Source organism: Macrosteles quadrilineatus, unplaced genomic scaffold, assembly GCF_028750875.1.
Source record: "Macrosteles quadrilineatus isolate MER2022 unplaced genomic scaffold, UCM_ALF_1.0 Scaffold_3__2_contigs__length_128488019, whole genome shotgun sequence".
NCBI classification, from domain to species: Eukaryota; Metazoa; Arthropoda; class Insecta; order Hemiptera; family Cicadellidae; genus Macrosteles; species Macrosteles quadrilineatus.
In genome coordinates, this window is record NW_026542596.1 from 36,536,058 (window position 1) to 36,558,178 (window position 22,121).

The following is a 22,121-nucleotide window of genomic DNA, read 5'->3' on the forward strand; positions in this document are numbered from 1 at the left end:
ATATTTTTTAAGTTAATCACTCAATGTTATTTAAATGGGTTTCATTACATCACCGAGTGAGTTTTTGATACTTTACATCACTCGAGAAGTAAGGAAGTTGTATACATCACGCTTGAGATAGGGAAGTTTAACATGGCGGGTTAGGTAAAGAACTTTACGTATCACGCATGGGATAGGGAAGTTTAACATGACGGGTTGGGTAATTATCTTAAACAACCTTCCAACGCCTCTAAAAGCAGAGTCAGACAACATCTCAGACCATCTGGAATTCCAAAGGAAGTTAAAAAGTTAATTTCTTTTAAAAATGCTACTACAGCGGCGTGACTTCCTGACTGACGGCTATAGATTCTTAATTATTGTCCTTCGAAACAAAATGATTTGTAAAGATTATGTTTAAGTTAATTTTATTATTCTAAGTTAAATTCCATTGTATATTATATTATTTTGACGTAACCAATACATGTAATTGTGTCTACTTTTGGTTCAATAAAAAAAAGATTACTCTACAAAGAAGTCCATTGTCAAAATTAGTTCGCCTTATATTGACGGCTAATAAGTTAGTAAAAACACTTTGGTCTTTGTTATAATTTTAAAATTGTTCAATGTTTTTATACTATATAAGTATACTCAACGGAATATCCACCTTTGTCACATTCTTTCTTACTTGGTTCACTTTGCTTAACCTTAATAGTCCAGTCTCCGCCTCTCGTCTCTCCATACCTTGTCTAGTCCAAGTCCATTAGTCCATCAAGGTGAAGTGAAAAAAATTGTAGGCTACTAATGTAGGTAGGTACTGAATTTATTGTTCTGCTGATGAGGTGTGCTGAATATTGGAAATTGGAATTCCTATAATTATTATTATAAATCCAAATAATAGTAGATTCAGTAATTCGTGTTGTCTATGTTCGTACCTGTATGAAACATTATGTGCTTATAAAACGAAAATTCTCGAAACATTTTAAAACATCTGAACTTCTTCCTCTTTTGCAAGCCATATTTACATCCGAAATGTCTACTGACTATAATTATTGTGAAATGTGTGTCTAGGATATGTTTGCAAGGTTATTGTATTTTTACTTTTGTGTCTTTCTTCCTGGATATCGCCTGTCGTTATTAATTTGACTTCCGTTTAAACATATTTGTGATCATGAGTTCAAACAGAGAAGTAGCCAACTGTGGCTTAAGAACAGTCGACCTAGATCAAATTTGGGGTGATCTTAAATGTGGAATTGAACAGGTTTACAACCAACAATATATGCCAAAAGGTCGCTATATGGAACTTTACACTCATGTATACAGTTATTGTACTAGTGTTCACCAGCAACAATCTCGACCAACGGCAAAAACAAAAAAAAGTGGTTCAAACAGTCAGGGTGGGGCTCAATTTGTAGGTCAAGAATTGTACAAAAAACTCAAAGATTTTCTTCGGAACTATTTGGTCAATCTTTTAGAAAATGGAATCGACCTGATGGACGAAGATGTTCTGCAGTTTTACACGACTAAGTGGGACGAGTACCAGTTCAGTTCAAAGGTCTTGGATGGAGTTTGCTCTTACTTGAATAGACATTGGGTTCGACGAGAGTGTGATGAAGGCCGGAAGAACATGTACGTGATCTACCAACTGGCCCTTGTGACCTGGAAAGAAAACCTATTCAAAAGGCTTGATAAGCAGGTTACCAGCGCAGTTTTGAAGTTGATTGAGAAGGAACGGAACGGAGAGACCATCAATACTAGACTTGTTAGTGGAGTGATCAGTTGCTATGTTGAATTGGGGCTCAACGAAGATGATCCAGCTGCCAAAGGTCCCAACTTGACGATATATAAAGAGTCTTTTGAAAACATGTTTCTTGAAGCTACCGAAAGATATTACAGTAGAGAGAGTTCTGAGTTTTTATTGCAAAATTCTGTCTCGGAATACATTAAGAAAGCTGAACAGCGTCTCTTGGAAGAAGAGAAAAGAGTTAAAGTTTACCTGTATGAGTCAACTTTGGTACCTTTACGGCGCACATGTGAAATTGTACTTATTGAAAAACATCTAGAAATTTTCCATTTGGAGTTTCAGCATCTGTTAGATGCAGATAAGAATGATGATTTACAAAGAATGTACGAACTTGTGTCTAAAATCCCTGATGGACTTAGTGAGTTGAGGAATTTGTTAGAGGTACATATAGCTAACCAAGGTCTGGAAGCCATTGAAAGATGTGGTGAAAGTGCTGTCAATGATCCCAAGGTTTATGTAAGTACCATCCTTGAAGTTCACAAGAAATACAATGCTTTAGTATTGTCAGCATTTTCTAACGATAGTGGTTTTGTTGCCGCTCTTGATAAGGCCTGTGGAAGATTCATCAATAACAACGCTGTAACTAAAGTTGTGAATTCCAGCTCTAAATCTCCGGAATTGCTTGCCAAGTTTTGTGACTTACTTCTGAAGAAATCCAGTAAAAATCCAGAAGAAGCTGAGTTAGAAGACACTCTTAATCAGGTAATGGTTGTCTTCAAGTACATTGAGGATAAGGATGTGTTTCAGAAGTTTTACTCCAAAATGCTTGCTAGACGCCTTGTGCAACACATGTCAGCCAGTGATGATGCGGAAGCATCTATGATATCAAAACTAAAGCAAGCTTGTGGGTTTGAGTACACGTCCAAACTTCAGCGTATGTTTCAAGATGTCGGAGTCTCTAAAGATCTCAATGACCAGTTTCGTAGACATATGGAAAACAGTAATGAAAATTTGGATATCGATTTTAGTATTCAGGTTCTTTCATCTGGATCTTGGCCCTTTCAACAATCATTTAATTTTTCCCTCCCAACAGAGTTGGAGCGAAGTGTTAGCAGGTTCACAACGTTTTACAGCAATCGGCACAGTGGACGTAAACTAAACTGGTTATACAACATGTCTAAAGGGGAATTGATCGTAAACTGTTTCAAAAACCGATACACACTTCAGGCATCCACATTCCAAATGGCTGTCTTACTTCAGTTCAATTTAAGTAAAAGCTGGACAGTTCAACAGCTATCAGAATCAACCCAAATTAGAGTCGAGTTCCTCCTGCAAGTACTAGAAATTTTACTTAAAACCAAACTGGTCAGTTGTGATGTCGATGAAAGTAAAATTGATGCTGAGTCGGTGATGAACTTGAACACCGGATACAAAAACAAGAAGTTGCGAGTTAACATCAATATCCCAATGAAATCGGAACAAAAGCTCTCAGAAGAAATCACACATAAGTATATTGAGGAGGATAGAAAGTTGGTTATTCAGGCAGCTATTGTGAGAATCATGAAAATGCGCAAAACGCTGCAGCACCAACAGCTTGTAGCAGAAGTCTTCCAGCAACTTGCATCAAGATTTAAGCCAAAGGTGCAAACAATAAAGAAGTGCATCGACATTTTGATTGAGAAAGAATACTTGGACAGAACTGATGGACAGAAAGACATGTACAACTACCTTGCTTAATGTGGTCTTGGAAACAAAGGTACGGTAACCCTAATTTTCACTTAGGCCTAGGCTAATTGTAGGGTACTGATAGAGTCTAGATCAATAAGTTTGTTGTCATACTGCAGCAAAAACAGCCGTTTTAATGCATGCTTTGTGGGTCTAAAGTAGCTTTTTTACTCTCTAGGGAGTAAAAATCTGCTGTACAAATAGTTGTAAATTTTGATTGTGGCAATCGTAACTTATCGATCTACATTATTTTATCGATTGATTTATTAGGTAAGGTCTTAGTCTATTGTTGTCGATTGCTCGACATATCAATGGTAGGTATGTAAGTTCCTTACTGTAACACACTCGTTTAGGCCTAATAGACAAAATGATTGGATCACTTACTAAACAACTGCTTATTTGCATTAGCAAAATTGAAAACAAGCTGAAAGTCGTTCTGAGAGGTTATATTAACATACAAATTAGCCTATTTTGTTTTCTAGCTTTTTGTTTAATTAAGTTACCTATGAAATATTATAAAAAATTGAGTTCACCACAAGGCAAAAAAGTGACTTCTTAACCCTTGCTCATTTTACGAGTTTTCCGTTTTAAAACTTGACCTCATCATGTCAAAAAGAGTCACTTTAGGCCCTAGTGATGAAATTATTAAGAATAACTTAATGTGGAATTCAAACTAATTATCTTTAAGGTCCTAGTTAGCTTAAATTTGCTTGCTTTTATTTTTACTATCCAAGGTAGGCCCACTGTGCGTTCATTGCGACAGGATATGCCATAAGTTAAACGGTTTCAATTTTAAGAGAAAATGGATAGGATTTCCTATAGCTAAGTGTTTTTAACCAGGCCTACATTAAGTTTTGGAACCTACTAAGTTATGTTTTGGTAGGTAAGGAAACTTCACCGTTTTATGTAACTTTATCCGGTGTACCACTTAAATACCTATCACACAACAAAATAATAGCCTACCTGTTTTCCTGTTACTCCATTGTTGGCAAGGAGAGTAGGCCTACCTAATAATAATATGCAAGGTTGTAATAACCAAACATTGTTTAAGTTACTGTGCATATAATTGAGACTAGTTATTGTAGGCTAATTATCTTGGTTATATTCAGATTCAGATTCAGAAACACTTTATTCAAGAAATATAGGCTACACATTTAAAATTTGTAGGTACAAATCTTACTAGGCTAATATTATAAATCTGAAAGTTTGTGTGTTGCTCAATCACGCATAAACTACTGGACGGATTGGGCTGAAATTTGGCATGATGATAGCTCACATTCCCGATTAACATTTAGGCGTATTCTTATATCAAAAATCCTTTCGGGCTCTGCCCCAGTGGCTCTGTAGTTCCCCATGTTAACTTTGTGCATAACCATAAATTAATTATTTATTAATTGATTATTCATATTTAAAGGGAATTAAAGAATTTAGTCAGCTATTTCAACTTTACAAGTTGGTTCTATAATATGCAATAGCCTTAAAAAGTTATAAGAATATAGTTTGAATCACTTGAGCTAATTAATTGTTATCAATTTTTAAATGAGGTTTTAAAGGTATTTTTTGGGCAGTTGAACAATTTTATGTAATTGGTTTTCTCTGAGTTTTAAAAGCAATACGTTTTTGCAAGATAAATATTCATATATAGATTCAAGGCTACTATTGCCTATATATTAAATTTCATTTTTTGATCTACCAGAAACTATTAAATTTGTATCATCAGCATAGAAGCATAATTTAGTGTTTGAGTTCGTTAGAGCTGAAGGCAGGCCTTTTATGTAACAGAGGAATAGAATTGGACCAAGAATAGACCCCCGGAGGGACTCCATATTTAGGCCTTGTTTTAGAGATGATTTGACTGATATGTAATTGATTGAATTCTGTAATCGTAGTTCAACATATTGCTGCCTGTTTTCTAAATATGATTTAAACCATTTTAGTGAGTTACCAGTAGGCCTAATACCAAAATGTTGAGAATCGTTGAAATAAGAGTCTGTGCGAAACACTATCAAATGCTTTACTAAGGTCCATGAAAATTCCAGAGTTGTCACCGCTATCAATAGCATCAATAAGAGTCTCAACTAGATCAATACCAGCAGTTAGTTGTTGTAAATTTTCCAGACCTAAAACCATGTTCATCGTCAAAAAATTGATTATTAAAAAAAAAACTTACCAATTGGGAGTGCATTGCAAGTTTGTAGAGCTTAGATATGGTAGGCAATACTGGTAAAGGTCTGTAATTTGACGGTTCTGTTTTTTTTCTCATTTTTGTGTAAGGTTTTGAATCTAGAAATTTTTAGTTTATTTGTAAAAATTCCAGAAATGAAAGAAGAGTTAATAGGCTAATATGTACCAAGGGTTTTAGTAATCCATTTTTAGAACTTTTTACCATGGGCATTGGAATTTCATCATAACCGGAAGTGAACTTGTTATCAAAATAAGACATTTTTGCTCGAGTTCAGTTTAAAAAAAAAGGTTTTAATAGCCTATATGGAAGAATTTTGATACATTATTTGGAATTAGCATTCGGACTAACTGTCTAGATGATTATTTAGTTTAGGGTAGAATGACAACTGTCATTGTCAACAACACTTATAAAATAGGCCTACTCATTAAAAACTTTTCACTAAAATCTTTAGGATTTTGTCTATAACTAATTTAAATTCATCGTTGTGAAATGAATTTTCTTTAATCTCATTATTTGTTATTTTTTTCTATGCTACTTTCAATCCTCCTCCTCCAATTCTATGCTCCTTTGGTCGCTGTCATATCTGTTGTACGGTATAATTTTTTTGAGTCTCAAATTGAATTCCTGGTGTTCTATATAGGCCTACTCCGATTAATAAAAAATAAAATATTTACATATTTACTTCAAACAGCATTCAAAGTTTATCTGCCAACATATCCTCAACTCAGGTATCTTTTTACTTTTTATGGCCAAACTATTCCGAGCAAGAATCATGACCCCTCCTCCAAGATATGATTTTCTACAGTAATAGTTTGTAGTTTTGTAATTTGCTATAGATGCATGAGGGATTACATTTTTATTTAATTTGTGTTCACTTATGACAACAAGTTCAGGCATGATTTCTTCTAAAACAATTTCTAATAATAAAATTTCGAGAAGAGAAGTGCTGAATGGTTTGGTGTAGAATTGTTATTTTATTTGGACTTTTAACATTAGTCAATCAATCAAAATAACTTTATTCATATTGCACATTTTGTTCAGAATGGAGTCAGTTATAAAAACACAATATTAAACTTAACACTACTTACAGAGAATATTGTTATTATCAAAAAATTAAATTTCAGGAAGTTGGAAAAAATAACTCAACTCTGTAGTGTACCTATTTAATAGGTAAAGAGGAGGGATTGGTAATTCTTGCTGGCCCAGTCTAGTTCTCTATAAAAAATTACCATCATTGCTGCCAGAAATGAGAGTCTTTGGCAGTTTATGTAAACACTCTGAAGCACATTTACTCTTCTCTGCACTTACACTCACTTCACTTTGATTGTTATACTCATGTTGATCATAATTATGTTGAGATGTGTTGAGGGGTGGGAAGATTGACATGTTTTCCAAATCAGAAGTGTCTGTAAAACTGTCTTTGTGAGATGATGGAACTTGGAAAGAACCATCTTTTATTTCCAAGTGATAATTTGAAGTTGGTAGGTGTTGTACGTTTGTTGATTTCTTGATGTAATCTCTTGACATAAGCCTCATGAGACAATCCGTTTCTTACTAGGCCTACTCAACAATTAACAATTATGATCTTCGCTTCAGTTTGGTTATGAAAATTCACAAGACAGGAGACAAATTGTTGTAGTTCTATTTTATCCCAGACACAGCCCATCGGAGAACACATCAACTTTGGATAATATGTAATCAAAATATGTAGGCCTACTTTTAGTTTCCTTTATTTAAAGTGGTCCCTCTGTTGTAAAAAAGCTTGTGTGTAATCCTCATACTTGGGCTTCCCATAATATACAGGCTTCGTTGCTAAAGCAAACACAGTAGCTCCTTTCTTTGAAACTTGGGACGTAAGATTGCTGTTCACTAAATCATTTTGTGAAGGTCTTCCAAAAGTTTTCGTAAATATAACAGCTACATATGGCCATTATTGCTGAAATAACCTGAAATCGTGTGGGCAAAGGCTACTGAGGAATCATTCTTGTATTTTTTTTTCTTTCAATGTCAGTGGCATTTCACGAGAGAGTTACGAGAGATAAATGTTAAGTGGATGTGCCGGGGATTGAACCCGTCCCTCCCGCACCGAAGTCCGAGACGCTAACCACTAGGCTAGCAACACAACCAATTGATTGTGATATGTTATGTTATTGATCAAAGATATGTTTCATGTCCTCCTCTTTTAGAACAACACGGTTTTCATGGAATAATCGGGCGTTATCACCATCAGTTTCTTGGGATCGTGGATGTATTATGTTCCTAACCATGCATGCAATTTTCTTCTTGCCCTGCCTATTAAAGTGGAGGCTGTATGTTGTAAGTAGATTGCGGGAGAGATAGCCAAGAGGTAACAAAGATGCATGGATGGCTTGATCGACCAACTTCTCAATTTCCAAGTTAATATAACTAACTTAACTCTGTTATTTTCTTCGGGTGTGTGGTACTTAACTGGCTAGTCAGCAACAAGAATATTAGTATGAGCAGTTACATCGATAACGCTCCTCAGAGTCTCAATCACGTTTCCTCCATTTTTTATATTATGTCGTTGGATCCTCCTTTGACAATAACAAAGTCTTTTTTTATTTAATGTCTTTGTAAGTGTTTCAATGTTCTTTGTTACCATATCAAGAGTGGCATTTGGTTTAAACAAAGATGCTACTAATGTGTTGAGTTCTAGTTGGCCAAACATCTAACAATTCTGTGCTCAAACTTCTCTCATGACTATCAACCAGGATTATAATATGATGTTTATTGGCACTACGTTTATTTTTTTTGTTTAGACCTATTTGTTTTCCTTTTAGATGTATTTATAGTTGTTACTTTAACATCCGTAATATCAGTCGAGTTCTCTTGTTCGGGGAATCTTTGGCAATTTCGTCAGGTAGAGAGAGGCCTCAATCGGTTAGTCAACTTAAGTGTGTTTAAAGGTTATATAAATTTATCACAGTTGTTACACAATCCAATGTCTTCAGGTTTGTTTACTTCTTTGTTGAGATTATTGTTATTGTACTCATCGACTGCTGCGTTCAGTGTTAGACAACAACGAAGTATTACTTGTATTTTATTGGTGATGTTTTTCTGGAAGTTGTGGGGAAAGGATGTGATCACACAGCTGAGAAGAGGAGCAGCCGAGCAGTGACTATACATGTAGGCCACATCCAAAGTCATTTAACTGTTGTTCAACTGTTGCAGAACAACACCTTCCTGACCGATGTTTTGCAGTAAGGTATCAGCATGCTTCATGATATATTGGGCTGAGTCATAGCGGAGCGCTGTTTTAGTCAATTTATCTAAAAGTAGCAAACTCCAATGCATTTTGCCGTACTTAAATTATCTAACCAGTTTATAGAAGTGCTATTATTTATAGACCTACAAAAGAAAATATACTTCTTCTCATTGATAGACATCTCATTTAGTGTGTTCTCCACATCTGATTTATTTTGCAATTTAATTAATTGTGATACATATGGTCCCACAGACATAACATCATTTCGTTATTTACTTACTTCGGTTTCTAGGAGTGTAAGTAAGAGTCTTTTCCTCTCGAGTCAAGTAAAAACTTTTCTATAGGCTATACAACAACTTTTCCATCAGTTTAGTTGTCAATTCATGGTTAGAAACTTCATACTTCTTTATTTGCTTTTTGTAGTCTGCTGTTTTCCACAAAAAAATTACGTTGTTAACATTCATTCATAGTCGTTGTGGAGTTTGTCATAGCTTTCTTGAATTAACTTAGTAGCGCAGCAGAATTCCCGAGCTTTGGTTAAGCTCTGGTTTGGATCCAGTATTTTAGTTTCCAGAGCAGCCTTTGAGTAACAAGGTCGTCTTGAAATTTTAGAGCATTTTCACTCTCAACCCGATGAGAGCACCTTTCCCTTGACAGTTTGGAGTCAGCCAGATCAAGATCCTCTTTTATGGTTCTCAACTGTCCCTCCAGATCCTCCAACTTGCCACATATGGTATAAAATGTCATCACAATTTGAGCTGCACTGTTAACTATATCATGGCTTTCATCAGGGAAGCAATTTACAATCTTAGGTAAATGGAAACAAAAACTTGATGTCAGAATCTCATTATAGTCCTTTAAATCGGAGTTTTCAAATAAAAGTTCCTCAAAATGCTCCATTCTGTAATGATAATTAATAACCAATGAAGATTGACTGATTTTTGTAATAATATAAATAATATAAATAAAATAAATCTCTTGGTTTTTTTTTTTATAAAATTTAAAGTTGTTCAATATTTCCATTTTATATTTTTAGAGAGAGATTATATTTGCTGAATGTAAACAACAATCAGTTTAAATGCCAGAAAAGAAACAATGGTTGTGAGTGTACAGATGCTCACAACGTTACACAAATAAAACCTGCACAAATCAAATCAAAAAATCCTTTATTCAAAAAGTACATTTGTATACATAAATTATATCAAGTCAATAATGGAAAATAACTACAGGGTGTCCCACGTTAGGTGTCTCAAATTGATTACGGAAAAACAGCTTAAAGTACAAGGATGAAATAAAACTATTTTCCACTAAATTGACCCCAAGGAATAATGTAAACATATTTTAAACTTTTTCCGATACAGGGTGTGCCAAAAACCCAGGATCACTAGTTCCAGTAGTTCGAATATAGGAATTTTCAAATGTAAACATATGTCATGTTATACACCATTTTAAAGGTATTTATTAGACAAACATGTTGGCGAAAACAGAAATTAATTATTTTTTCTGTTTCAAAATGGCGGCAGTTTTTTTTTTTTTTTGGAAAAATCAATATATATCTTTTTTTACTCTGTGTTTTCTATACCAATGCATTTAGCCTTTCTCCGATTGAATTTTCTTACTCGCTATGAAATTAGCTTTACTGTGATATGCTATAAGTAACGGTTTTTTGAAGTAATACAAATTCTAAGAAAATTGATTTTATAAAAATTTGCAAATGCCCATTGTTCAAAAATTTCAAATAGCAACATGTCAAGCGGCATAGCATGTTTCATGTTATAGGTTTTTTAATTCTTAACAACTTTGTAATTTACACTTACTTCGTATCTCTTTTAGTTTTTGTGTAAACAACAAAAAAACTTAATTTTCCTGTATCAAATGCATGTTATTTGAGTTTAACACTAAGTGAAATGGGGGTGTGGTACGCATGTAATTCGGTCCAGTAGTATGGTCAGGCTAGTTGTCATAAGTTTTTCAGAAGTTTCTTAAAATATAAGATAAGTACTAGAATAGTTTGTTTACACATGAACAAAAGTGTAAACAAAATAACTGATCAGCTGTTATAGACCACAAAATAAATACAGTAGACTCCCTTTTATCCGGACTCCTCAGGACCTAGGCCAGTCCGGATGACGGATTTTCCGGTTAAACCAACGTCCCCAAAAACTCGTTAAAACGGACTGTTTACTGTGATATTCGACTTAAATTTAGGAGAGCATTGTATTTAGACACGTGATCACTGGTCTCAAATCTTTCCCACGAGAACAGTCGTTTCAGTACTCCCCACTTCCTGCCGATCTAGTCCGGTTAAACTAATGTGCTGATAAAAATTGTCCGGTTAAAGAGATGTCATTCCCCCCGAGTGTAGTCCGGTTAAACCGATGTCCGGTTAAAATGTACCGGATAAGAGGGATACCTCAACATAGTCCCTACATAGTAGGACACATAGTAGTCAACATCAGTCAACATAGCACAACACAATGTAGCAACATAGTAGTGTAGTCAACATAGTTGGTTGGTTGGTGGGAGGGGGGGGGGGGTACTGTAACACAAAACTCCTCTGACTTTATATCAATAAAATTCTAGTCTTGATCTTTGGATCACATGTGTGTAAATATTTATGCAAAATAATGTACAAATATTACACCTAATACACAACACTAAACACACATTAAACTGTAAAATTACCAATAAAACTCACACAGTCTTGTTATCAGACTAAATTTCATGACAACACCGCCATTGGAGGTTAGACGATGAAGTGTTCTTTTATTTCAGCTTTGAAAAATCCAAAGCTTTTATTTGTGTGACCAACCTGTCAACATTGAATTTTAAGTTTCTTCGACAATAAGGGTATATATAAAACAACGTTTTAGGACTTTTTTACATAATATATATACCGTATGCGTTTCATCACAATATCCTCAAGTAAAGATTGACTAAAAATGCAACGGGATGATAAAATGTTACCTTAATCGACAACATTTGTCGGTTGCCACTTCAGCAACACAATTTGAAATCCGACATGTTTTGTTGATTCGCCACTCGTAGGGTTAAACAAAATCATTACCTCATAAAAGTTATTGAAAGCTATATGTTGATGACAATTTTAGAAAAAGAAAACCATCAGGTAAAGTAAAATTCAAGTTTATAAACAATCCAAGTCAATATCTAGACTATATGTCATGAAATGTTATGCAATGCGTAATATTTGTATTTTATAAAATGTAGTCATTTTTGGCTTAGAACTAAAAAAAAAATGATTAAATATTGTACTTTTGACATGGTATTGATAATTTTGTTGTGATATATTCCAGTGGTCTTGATAGGCTACTGCAGTTACAATACGGTATCAATATCATGCAAGGCTATTTGAAGATTGTTGGTATGGCAATGTCCCTAAGCATGAAATCACTTAATTTATTGCCATTCAATACAAGTGAAGCAGTATTACCAATAAAAAAATCCCAATAAAATGTTCAAAATTTTATTTAATTGATTTACATTTTTCAGGAATGTTTCATGATGTGAATGCTGCCTAATCTACCGATGCTGTTTACTGGAAGAGATGCATTGAAAGATGAGAGGAAGCTACTAAATAATTAGTCCAGTTAAACCTGTGATAATTAATATTTGTTATATATATTTATAAAGACATAATAAGCTAAGGTACACTAAATTTTCCTCACAATAAACTTTTTGCCAATTTCTTATAAAGAAAATCTTTTAAGTACAAGATTTTCATATGAAAATCCAGGTATTTGAAATTATTTGATGCAGGGTTAATACAACATTTTTTTGTATCAACCCTTTTGACTTTTATTTCATATTTTATTTTGTTTAAAGATATGTTTTGTTGGCAATCGTTCTCTCTTTGAATGTTGTTTGAAACTGGGCGTAATATATTTTCTTGTAAATTTACTATCCATATTTTACTAAGGTATTAATTAGATCCATGTTATATTTAAAAATTACGTTATTTCCTTTTTTATTTGAGTTGTTTTGTGTAAATAAATTAGTTAACCTAAAAGTACACAATGATATTTTCACTTGGATCTAATAAATTTTTTTCTAAAAGCTCGGTTTTCAATCTTTACCCTAGCTAGTAATAGTTTAAATTATACTTGTGATGTTAATCTTACTTTTTTGTGTGCATATGGTGGATTTATAAAAATCTTAACTAAGCCATTTGTGTAAAATAATTGCAGTGAGGTGATTACTAATCAATGTCAAACTATAATTACTGTATGGCCCTCCATTAAATAGCAAAATACCATTTCCAGTTCAGTTTTTCCATAATAAATCTCTTTAGATCAACTGAAGACAGTTTTTAAATCGGAAGGCCAGCAGGAGTGACCTCAACACAGTCGGCAGCGAGTCGTAATTCTATCCGTACTAACTCGGTTCCGACAGTCGGATGGCCAGTTGTACTGGCCAAGTCCAAGGCCTTCCTCCCTCACCATTTATCATGGTGGCTCGTTCCCGGCAGCTCGGAATTGTTTTCACTTATAGGCTGCTATGTTAGCACAGGGGATTTAAGTTATAATAAAATAATTGTAATTTTTACTGATAAAAGTTTCATTTTATTTAATTTTAAAAACAAATAAGATATTGTATATAAACATAAATTTGTTTGAAAATGAAAAGTAATATTATTTACGTATTTAGTAAACGTGTAAAATGTACGTATATTTGTCACTCATACAAACAACAACTTGAAAGCTCTCTTTTAATCTTTTATTTTTTTCTCTTAGTGGTATTATTTAAATATTCGCCCATATGAAGTCCTGGATTGTTTAAACAAGTTTTACAAAAACACTTAACATCGCTTTCGTGGTCTGATCCATAATAAATATGGGAATTGTCAACATCTTCTTCATCAGCAAATAATAAGTCTCTCAATTATTCGTCTGATCTTAAAGGATCGTCCATTATTACTTAGGGTAATATACGGGAATGAAAACAAACATAACCCCATTCATATTACTTATACGACATAAAAAAGTTTTATTGTAGGCATAATTAAGAAAAAAGTGTATGCCTATACGCAAAATTACAATTGTTCTTGTAATCACCTCAAATGTACACTAAAACTTAATTAAAATTACAAATAAAAACAAATCTTTTGAGAAAATCACCAAACCCGGTGTTTATTTTAGTTTTTTCCACCAACATTTGTAAGATATAATGTTGCACGCCCTCTGATCGTTTAGTTTAACAATTCCTCACTAGGTTGCAGCACTCTACAGGCATCATAGCAGTAATTTTGGAATAATACAAACAAAAACGTTGTCGGCCAGTCCTGCTGGACACCCCAGCGTTTGATTTCATGTTGGCCAGATCGCAAAGGACAACTGCTGTGGGTACTGACTTCCGCACGCTAATGGTGGCAGCCAGTAGAGCTGGCCGCACGACCTCTGAGGAACAGCGGCAAAAATTCATTCCGATCGTAAAGGGTTAAGGTTAGTTCCATAGAAGATGTTTAGTAACAATTAATATCATCTTATTTAACTAATGTTGAAACAATTTCAACCATATAAAAGGTATTAATAAACAATTGATTGTCCGCTGGTATTCGGCATACTGTATTACCTACTAAAACATAAAAAAAAATTTAAAATGTACTCTAAAATAAGAAAGAAATATAGTCTTATCAGCCCACTCTAAACTTTACCAACATGTAATATTTAAAAAAAAGTTTCAGATTTTACAATGAGCAGTTCACTGTCACTAGGTCAATGATTTTTCTTATAAAAGACAAACCAATTATCAAGGTTACTCATAGAATCTCGATCATTTAATGTATTCTCCAGTTGTTAAATTATCATTTGTTGCCATTTCAACCTCTTTTATTAACCTTGCATTTTGCCCATTCACATATGCTACGGAACTGTGTGTGGAACGTATACAGCAATTCCCCCGTATCAAGATTCAAAAAGTCTTTATTCATCATACCGTTCAAATTTTTTTAACGTCAATAGTGTCGGGTCTATTGTTACCTACTACCTAAATTAGTAATAAGAAACAGCTAAACTTCACGAAATACATTATTTAAATTATACATTATACATTATTTATCACATACCTTTTATCACTATGCACTTTTGGCATTATTTTTAATCCATACAATCACAAGGATAGTAAATTGTAAATGCTGCAGGTACTTTTGAAATCAAGCACAAGGGATTTCAAAAGAATTCCAATTCTTGATTATGACCAGCCAATATAGGCATTGTATGATATAATCAATCAATCTCCCAAGTCGTTGGAGCTCAGCAGTATTAGATTGTCTGAATTGATTGATAGTCAACCATCCATAACTCAATGACAATCACTAGTGGCTAAACAGACTAGGGCTAACCTGGCAAAAGAATGACGTTATCTCAAATCACTCATTTACTATATTTACATAGTCTTTACTTTTTCCTCCTTTACACATGGAGAAAGTATTGTTTTTGTCAATATTTTCGAGTTTGAGTTTTAGGTGGAAGTGAAAATATATGTTTTGGGCCCTCCTGAACCCAGTTAAAAGTGATGTCTGTGTGTGTTGTGTTTCACATTTTTTTATGTTTGTTTTTTAATGAGGAATTTTTATGAGATGTGGTCGTGGCGCCCCCTCCCCCCCCAGTAAAAGTCGCATTCACATATTTTAATACTATAATGTTTAATACAAATAGCCGCTGAGCGGTGCCCCCTCAGCCGCGGCGCAGCTTGCCCCGGTTGACCCCCCCTTTGGGCGGCCCTGTTTGCCTGTCCACATAGACTAAACTGCCTGGTGGGTCGTATCCAGCAAAGCAAGGGGTGAGCCGGTATGGTACAGTTCGAAGGTGAACTGAACTGATAAAATGTTTTTGGCAGTGACGAGGATCCGAACCAACGACATCGCTGCCTTGGGCCCGAAGTCCGTGACGCTACCGACTGAGCCACTGACTCACCAACCACTGTTCAAGTTACTCCCACCGCTTACCCATTATAAGAATTTTAAACAATCTAATGGATAAATAGTTTAAGCAAATAAGTCCAAATTAGGAAAAATAGAGGAACAAACCTATGTATTCCCAATTTTTTCAAAAATGCGCTGGGGAGGGTCCCCTAATGAATATATGATAGGTGAGAATAAAATCACCCTGCCGCTCTTGGAGGGGGGGGGGAGGTGGGAGGGATAAATGCCCCAATTTGCGGTTTTTTGCTTATAACTTGAAAACGGCGTGTCGTAGCTTAAATTGTTCAGTGTAAAAGTTAAAGCTAATTAAATTTGCTAAAACTTTGATCATTTACATTATCAGTGAAAAACGCATAGTTTCAGAGATATCCGCGCTCAAAAAGATATAATGTTCAAAAACAGATTTTCACCTCACATTTTTCGTTAAAATCTTATTTTTTCCTCCTTCCTTGTTATTTTTTCAGAAATATTGGGTGAAAGAAGGTTGTAGAGAATACAATTTCTTCAATAATATGTACACATATGTAAATATATATGATGTAGGTAAAAAATTACAGCGTTTTTAAGATTAAAGAGAAAATCCTGAATTACACATAGTTGCAAAGTCTTGTTTTTTATCATTGCACGATTTGTATGGTTTCTTATAATTGTTTAGGCCAAACATAAGTATATTTAAGAGCCTTATTATGCGCGGCCACTCGAGTGGCGCGCGACTGCGACTGCTCAAAGGCCACTTTTAGCAGGCCATGTTATCATATGGAGCTTATTAAGCGGCGCGACTGCGGTGGCTGGGCAAGCAACAGTCGCGCACCCTCGCTACTAGTCGCAAGCCCACGCGACTGTCGCACCACCAGCGGGCCATGTTATCATATGCTGTTTATTACGCGCAGCCATAGTCGCGGGCCGCAGCGGACCCAACTCTCTGCCATCGCCTCAGTCCTGATTTTTGTTTCAACATTTTATTATATTAATTGTGTTATCTATATTAAAAAATATTGGTTTTCTTTTCCGAGTCGGTTCGGCTCTTCTACCTGACCGATTTTCATAATTTTGGTCTTAAATTAAAGGGTTCCACGAACAGATTTGCCACCAAGCATCATCATTCATTAATGTACTGTATTACTTGACCCAAAAAATAAATCTGATTATTTTCAAATTTTTACTTCAATTAAAGCGGTATTGTGCCAGTTCTGATTACATTATCCTATATATTTTGGTCTAAGAACCTTCAGTGAAATGCCAGCTTTAATTTTGAGCTGTTGATTACTGTATTATGATTGGACGTACGTGAAGCACGCTACTAAATCACGAATAAAAAAAAAAAAATTATTATTTTAACACTTCTGAAATCAATGATACGTAACTCCATTTGTATTAAGTTATTTTACATGTCTTGGTCTTAAAATAAGCTACCCCTCAAAACAAATAAGGCTTTCATTGGAATGTTGGCCATTTGAATAAGTTAAGTTCAAGTAACTGTCTGTATTAGCCTACTCAATTATTACCATTATTGTGAATTTTATGTTAACCCAGGTAACGCCGAGTTTTGCTGCTAATATTGTATTAATATTATGATTATATCAAATCAAAACCATTATAATATTCAATTTAAGGTAAGTGCTAGACACTCCTTAGCTGAAATAAAATTATTCATTTTCTTTTGCGATACGGATAAGTTGCCTTCTATTTTTCCTAAAAGGTTATCAAAAGAACGTCTCGTCTCCCGAAAACAACCAAAATACATCTTGTCATCCTCTCTGAGATCATCATATATAAAAATTGAAAAATACTCCTGAAGGTCTTACTTTTAGTAACTGATTGCCTACCAATACTTTTGTTTCGTCTACGTTTACGACGCTTAAGTAAAACAGTAATAGTAAAATAAATAGTTCAGCTTCTTTACTTATTCACTCTGAGAAACTACATGCAAGTCTGTATAAAATTCGGTTAGACGCGTGACCTCGCCACACCTGTCGCTACCCCTAGCCACACCTGTGGCTACCCGAAGCGACTGGCAGTCGTGGTCGCACGTGACTCAAGTGGCCGCGCATAATAAGGCTCTAAGGTAAAGATTTGTAATAGTTATGTAAATAACAATGTGACAAAATATAACGGTTATATTGTATTTATTACGATGATCCAAGTTAAAACAATTAAAACTTACAAATCAATTCATATTTAATTATAGAACTAATGTTATCTTAGACTTTGTTCTGGCAAGAACAATGGCTAAGGTAACATTAGTTCTACAGGGTGTTCTGTTACTCTCTGGACACATGTATATAGTGTTATTGCTTAGGTCAAGACAAACACATTTCTCCAAAGGAATATGTGTCTGTGGTGCCTAGTTTTCCGTCTGTCTGTATTTATGTGTTTTGTACAACAAAATTAATAAGTCCTTAGATACAGCGTTGAGATTTTTCAAAATTGTTTATCTTATTAAGACTTATCTTTTTTTTTTAATTATACTAAAAGATCATTAACCGTTTCAAAATGGCTGCCATTTATTTTTTTGTTGTTTTGTATTTTCATGGTTTATTTAGTTCTATTGTGCCCTTTTCTTTTATTTTGTACTAGCTGGCCCGACAGACGTCGTCCTGTCCTATGTAGTTTTATGTCAAATGCTCGTTCATTTTCAAGATGAGCTCGTTAGCATGGCTCAATCACGTCCTGGTTGAAGTTCGTTCGCTACGCTCACTCACCTTTAGGTTGGAGCTCGTTCACTACGCTCACTCACCTTTTGGTTGCAAATTAGCAATTGTAAAAAAAAAAAAAAAAAAAATAATAGTGCTGCACCCTGTTGGTAAACCTATTAACTTTTTAATGCTATTGAACATCACAGAATCAAATTGTTTAGTTGAACCAGCTGTTAATGTTAATGATTCTTTAATTCCATTTAAATATGAGTACTTATAAGGTTAACATGGGAAATTCCAGAGCCACTGGGGCAGAGCCCTTTTGTCGGATCTGCACCAAACTTCACACAAACCATCCTTGAATAATGCTTAAGAATGCCTGAAAGTTTCATTACAATCTGTTTAGCGGTTCCGGAGTCCATAAAGGACAAACAAACAAACAAACATACATTGAATTTTATATATAGTACCTGGGGACCGAGCTTTGCTCGGGGGAAATCATTAGTCCACTCTGAAAGCAGTCTTAGTACTGTATTGGAGACACATAGATCCATTCCCAAACTCCACACGGCTCGCCTTTACTACGTCCTACACCATTTCCTACGTCATGGACCTGTTTCCCTCCATTTCCATAGCACTTTAGGATTGTAGATACCTTAATCTAATCGTTATTAACAGTTCCCACACTCCGGACAGCTCGTCTTTACTACGTCCTACACAATTTCCTACGTCATAAACCTGTTTCCCTCCATTCCCATAGCATAATCAGAATTTCAGATACCTTAATCTAATCGTCATAAACAGTTCCCACACTACGGACAGCTCGCCTTGACTACTTCCTTCGCCACTTCCAACGTCGCGGACCTGTTTTCCTCCCTTCCCATAGCATTTTAGGATTATAGATACCTTAATCTAATCGTCATAAACAGTTCCCACACTCCGGACAGCTCGCCTTTGACTACATCCTTCACCACTTCCTACGTCGCGACCTGTTTTCCTCCCTTCCCATAGCATTTTAGGATTGTAGAAACCTTAATCTAATCGTCATAAACAGTTCCCACACTCCGGACTACTCGCCTTGACTACTTCCTTCACCAATTCCTACGTCGCGGACCTGTTTTCTTCCCTTTCCATAGCATTTTTGGATTGCAAATACTTTAATCTAATCATCATAAACAGTTCCAACACTCCGGCTACTCGCCTTGACTACTTCCTTCACCACTTCCTACGTCGCGGACCTGTTTTCCTCCCTTTCCATAGCATTTTTGGATTGCAAATACCTTAATCCAATCATCATAAACAGTTCCCACGCTCCAGACAGCTCACCTTGACTACTTCCTTCACCACTTCCTTCGTCACGGACCTGTTTCCCTCCCTTCCCATAGCATTTTAGGATTGCCCATACCCTTATCTAAACGTCATAAACAGTTCCCTCACTCCGGACTACTCGCCTTGACTACTTCCTTCACCACTTCCTACGTCACGGACCTGTTTCCCTCCCTTCCCATAGCATTTTAGGATTGCCCATACCTTTATCTAATTGTCATAAACAGTTCCCACACTCCGGATAGCTCGCATTGACTACTTCCTTAACACCTTCCTACGTCGCGGACCTGTTTTCCTTCCTTCCCATAGCATTTTAGGATTGCAGATACCTTAATCTAATCGTCATAAACAGTTCCCACACTCCGGACTACTCGCCTTGACTACTTCCTTCACCACTTCCTACGTCGCGGACCTGTTTCCCTCCCTTCCCATAGCATTTTAGGATTGCAGATACCCTTATCTTATCGTAATAAACAGTCCCCACACTCCAGACTGCTCGCCTTTACTACTTCCTTCATCACTTCCTACGTCACGGACCTGTTTCCCTCCCTTCCCATAGCATTTTAGGATTGCCCATACCCTTATCCAATCATCATAAACAGTTCCCACACTCTGGACAGCTCACCTTGACTACTTCCTTAACACCTTCCTTCGTCACGGACCTGTTTCCCTCCCTTCCCATAGCATTTTAGGATTGCCCATACCCTTATCTAATCGTCATGATCAGTTCCCACGCTCCGGACTACTCGCCTTGACTACTTCCTTCACCACTTCCTACGTCATGGACCTGTTTCCCTCCCTTCCCATAGCATTTTAGGATTGCCCATACCCTTATCTAATCGTCATAAACAGTTCCCACACTCCGGACTACTCGCCTTGACTACTTCCTTCACCACTTCCTACGTCACGGACCTGTTTCCCTCCCTTCCCATAGCATTTTAGGATTGCCCATACCTTTATCTAATTGTCATAAACAGTTCCCACACTCCGGACAGCTCGCCTTGACTACTTCCTTAACACCTTCCTACGTCGCGGACCTGTTTTCCTTCCTTCCCATAGCATTTTAGGATTGCAGATACCTTAATCTAATCGTCATAAACAGTTCCCACACTCCCGACTATTAGCCTTGACTACTTCCTTCACCACTTCCTACGTCGCGGACCTGTTTCCCTCCCTTCCCATAGCATATTAGGATTGCAGATACCCTTATCTTACCGTAATAAACAGTCCCCACATTCCGGACTGCTCGCCTTTACTACTTCCTTCATCACTTCCTACGTCACGGACCTGTTTCCCTCCCTTCCCATAGCATTTTAGGATTGCCCATACCCTTATCCAATCATCATAAACAGTTCCCACACTCCGGACAGCTCGCCTTGACTACTTCCTTAACACCTTCCTTCGTCACGGACCGGTTTCCCTCCCTTCCCATAGCATTTTAGGATTGCCCATACCCTTATCTAATCGTCATGAACAGTTCCCACGCTCCGGACTACTCGCCTTGACTACTTCCTTCACCACTTCCTACGTCATGGACCTGTTTCCCTCCCTTCCCATAGCATTTTAGGATTGCCCATACCCTTATCTAATCGTCATAAACAGTTCCCACACTCCGGACAGCTCGCCTTGACTACTTCATTCACCACTTCCTACGTCACGGACCTGTTTCCCTCCCTTCCCATAGCATTTTAGGATTGCCCATACCCTTATCTAATCGTCATAAACAGATCCCAGACTTCTAACTGCTACCCTGGACTACAATGTATCGAGTAATCTTCAGTATAATCTTTGCTAAATGATGTTTTTCCTTTTGTACTGTATTTGTAATTTGCTAGTATACTGTGGGTAGTTGGCTTATTATGAACACAAGCTACAACTTCAAGTCGTTTGTTTACTTTTTCCTTGTTATTTAATTCAGCCAACAAGGTTACCTAGCAACCCATAAGACTAATGTTAAAAAAATGTGATTTTCAGTTCCATTTTTCTACGTAATTAGATTTTTGTTGGCAGTTCTAACTGCAGTAAACTCGTTTTTAGGCCAGAATTAAACTATTTACAACATTTGAAGAAAATCGTCGGAACCGTTTTCGAGATCTTTGTGCAAGCAAGCATACATACATACAAGCAAACATTGCTCGTATTAGAGTATAGGATATAGATATATTGGCGCATGCTATGCAATCTTTGTATTGTCTGAAGCAATAAAGAATATTTAAAATTTTTTATGCCAAATTTCATGAAAACCGTTAACTTAACAAAAAAATTGCATGAGACAAAGAAGTTAGTAACTTTTATGTAGTTTTCAATAATACCTTATTTGTTAAGTACAGTATAGGACCAATAATAACAGAGAAACGTCTTCT

The 22,121-nt window shown here is 35.8% G+C and overlaps 1 protein-coding gene across 1 annotated transcript; it reads left to right on the plus strand.

The window, feature by feature from the left end:
- Nucleotides 1-767: 767 nt before the first annotated feature.
- On the plus strand, nucleotides 768-12,660 carry LOC128988994 (cullin-1-like). The gene is made up of 2 exons (XM_054410838.1): nucleotides 768-3,476; nucleotides 12,367-12,660. The coding sequence occupies exon 1, from the start codon at nucleotides 1,148-1,150 to the stop codon at nucleotides 3,455-3,457; it is 2,310 nt and encodes a 769-aa protein (XP_054266813.1). The 5' UTR covers nucleotides 768-1,147; the 3' UTR covers nucleotides 3,458-3,476; nucleotides 12,367-12,660.
- The last annotated feature ends 9,461 nt before the right edge of the window (nucleotides 12,661-22,121 follow it).

Bases quoted from the DNA above. Each gene is read 5' to 3' on its own strand.
- LOC128988994 (XM_054410838.1), top strand. From the start codon at position 1,148: ATGAGTTCAAACAGAGAAGTAGCCAACTGTGGCTTAAGAACAGTCGAC.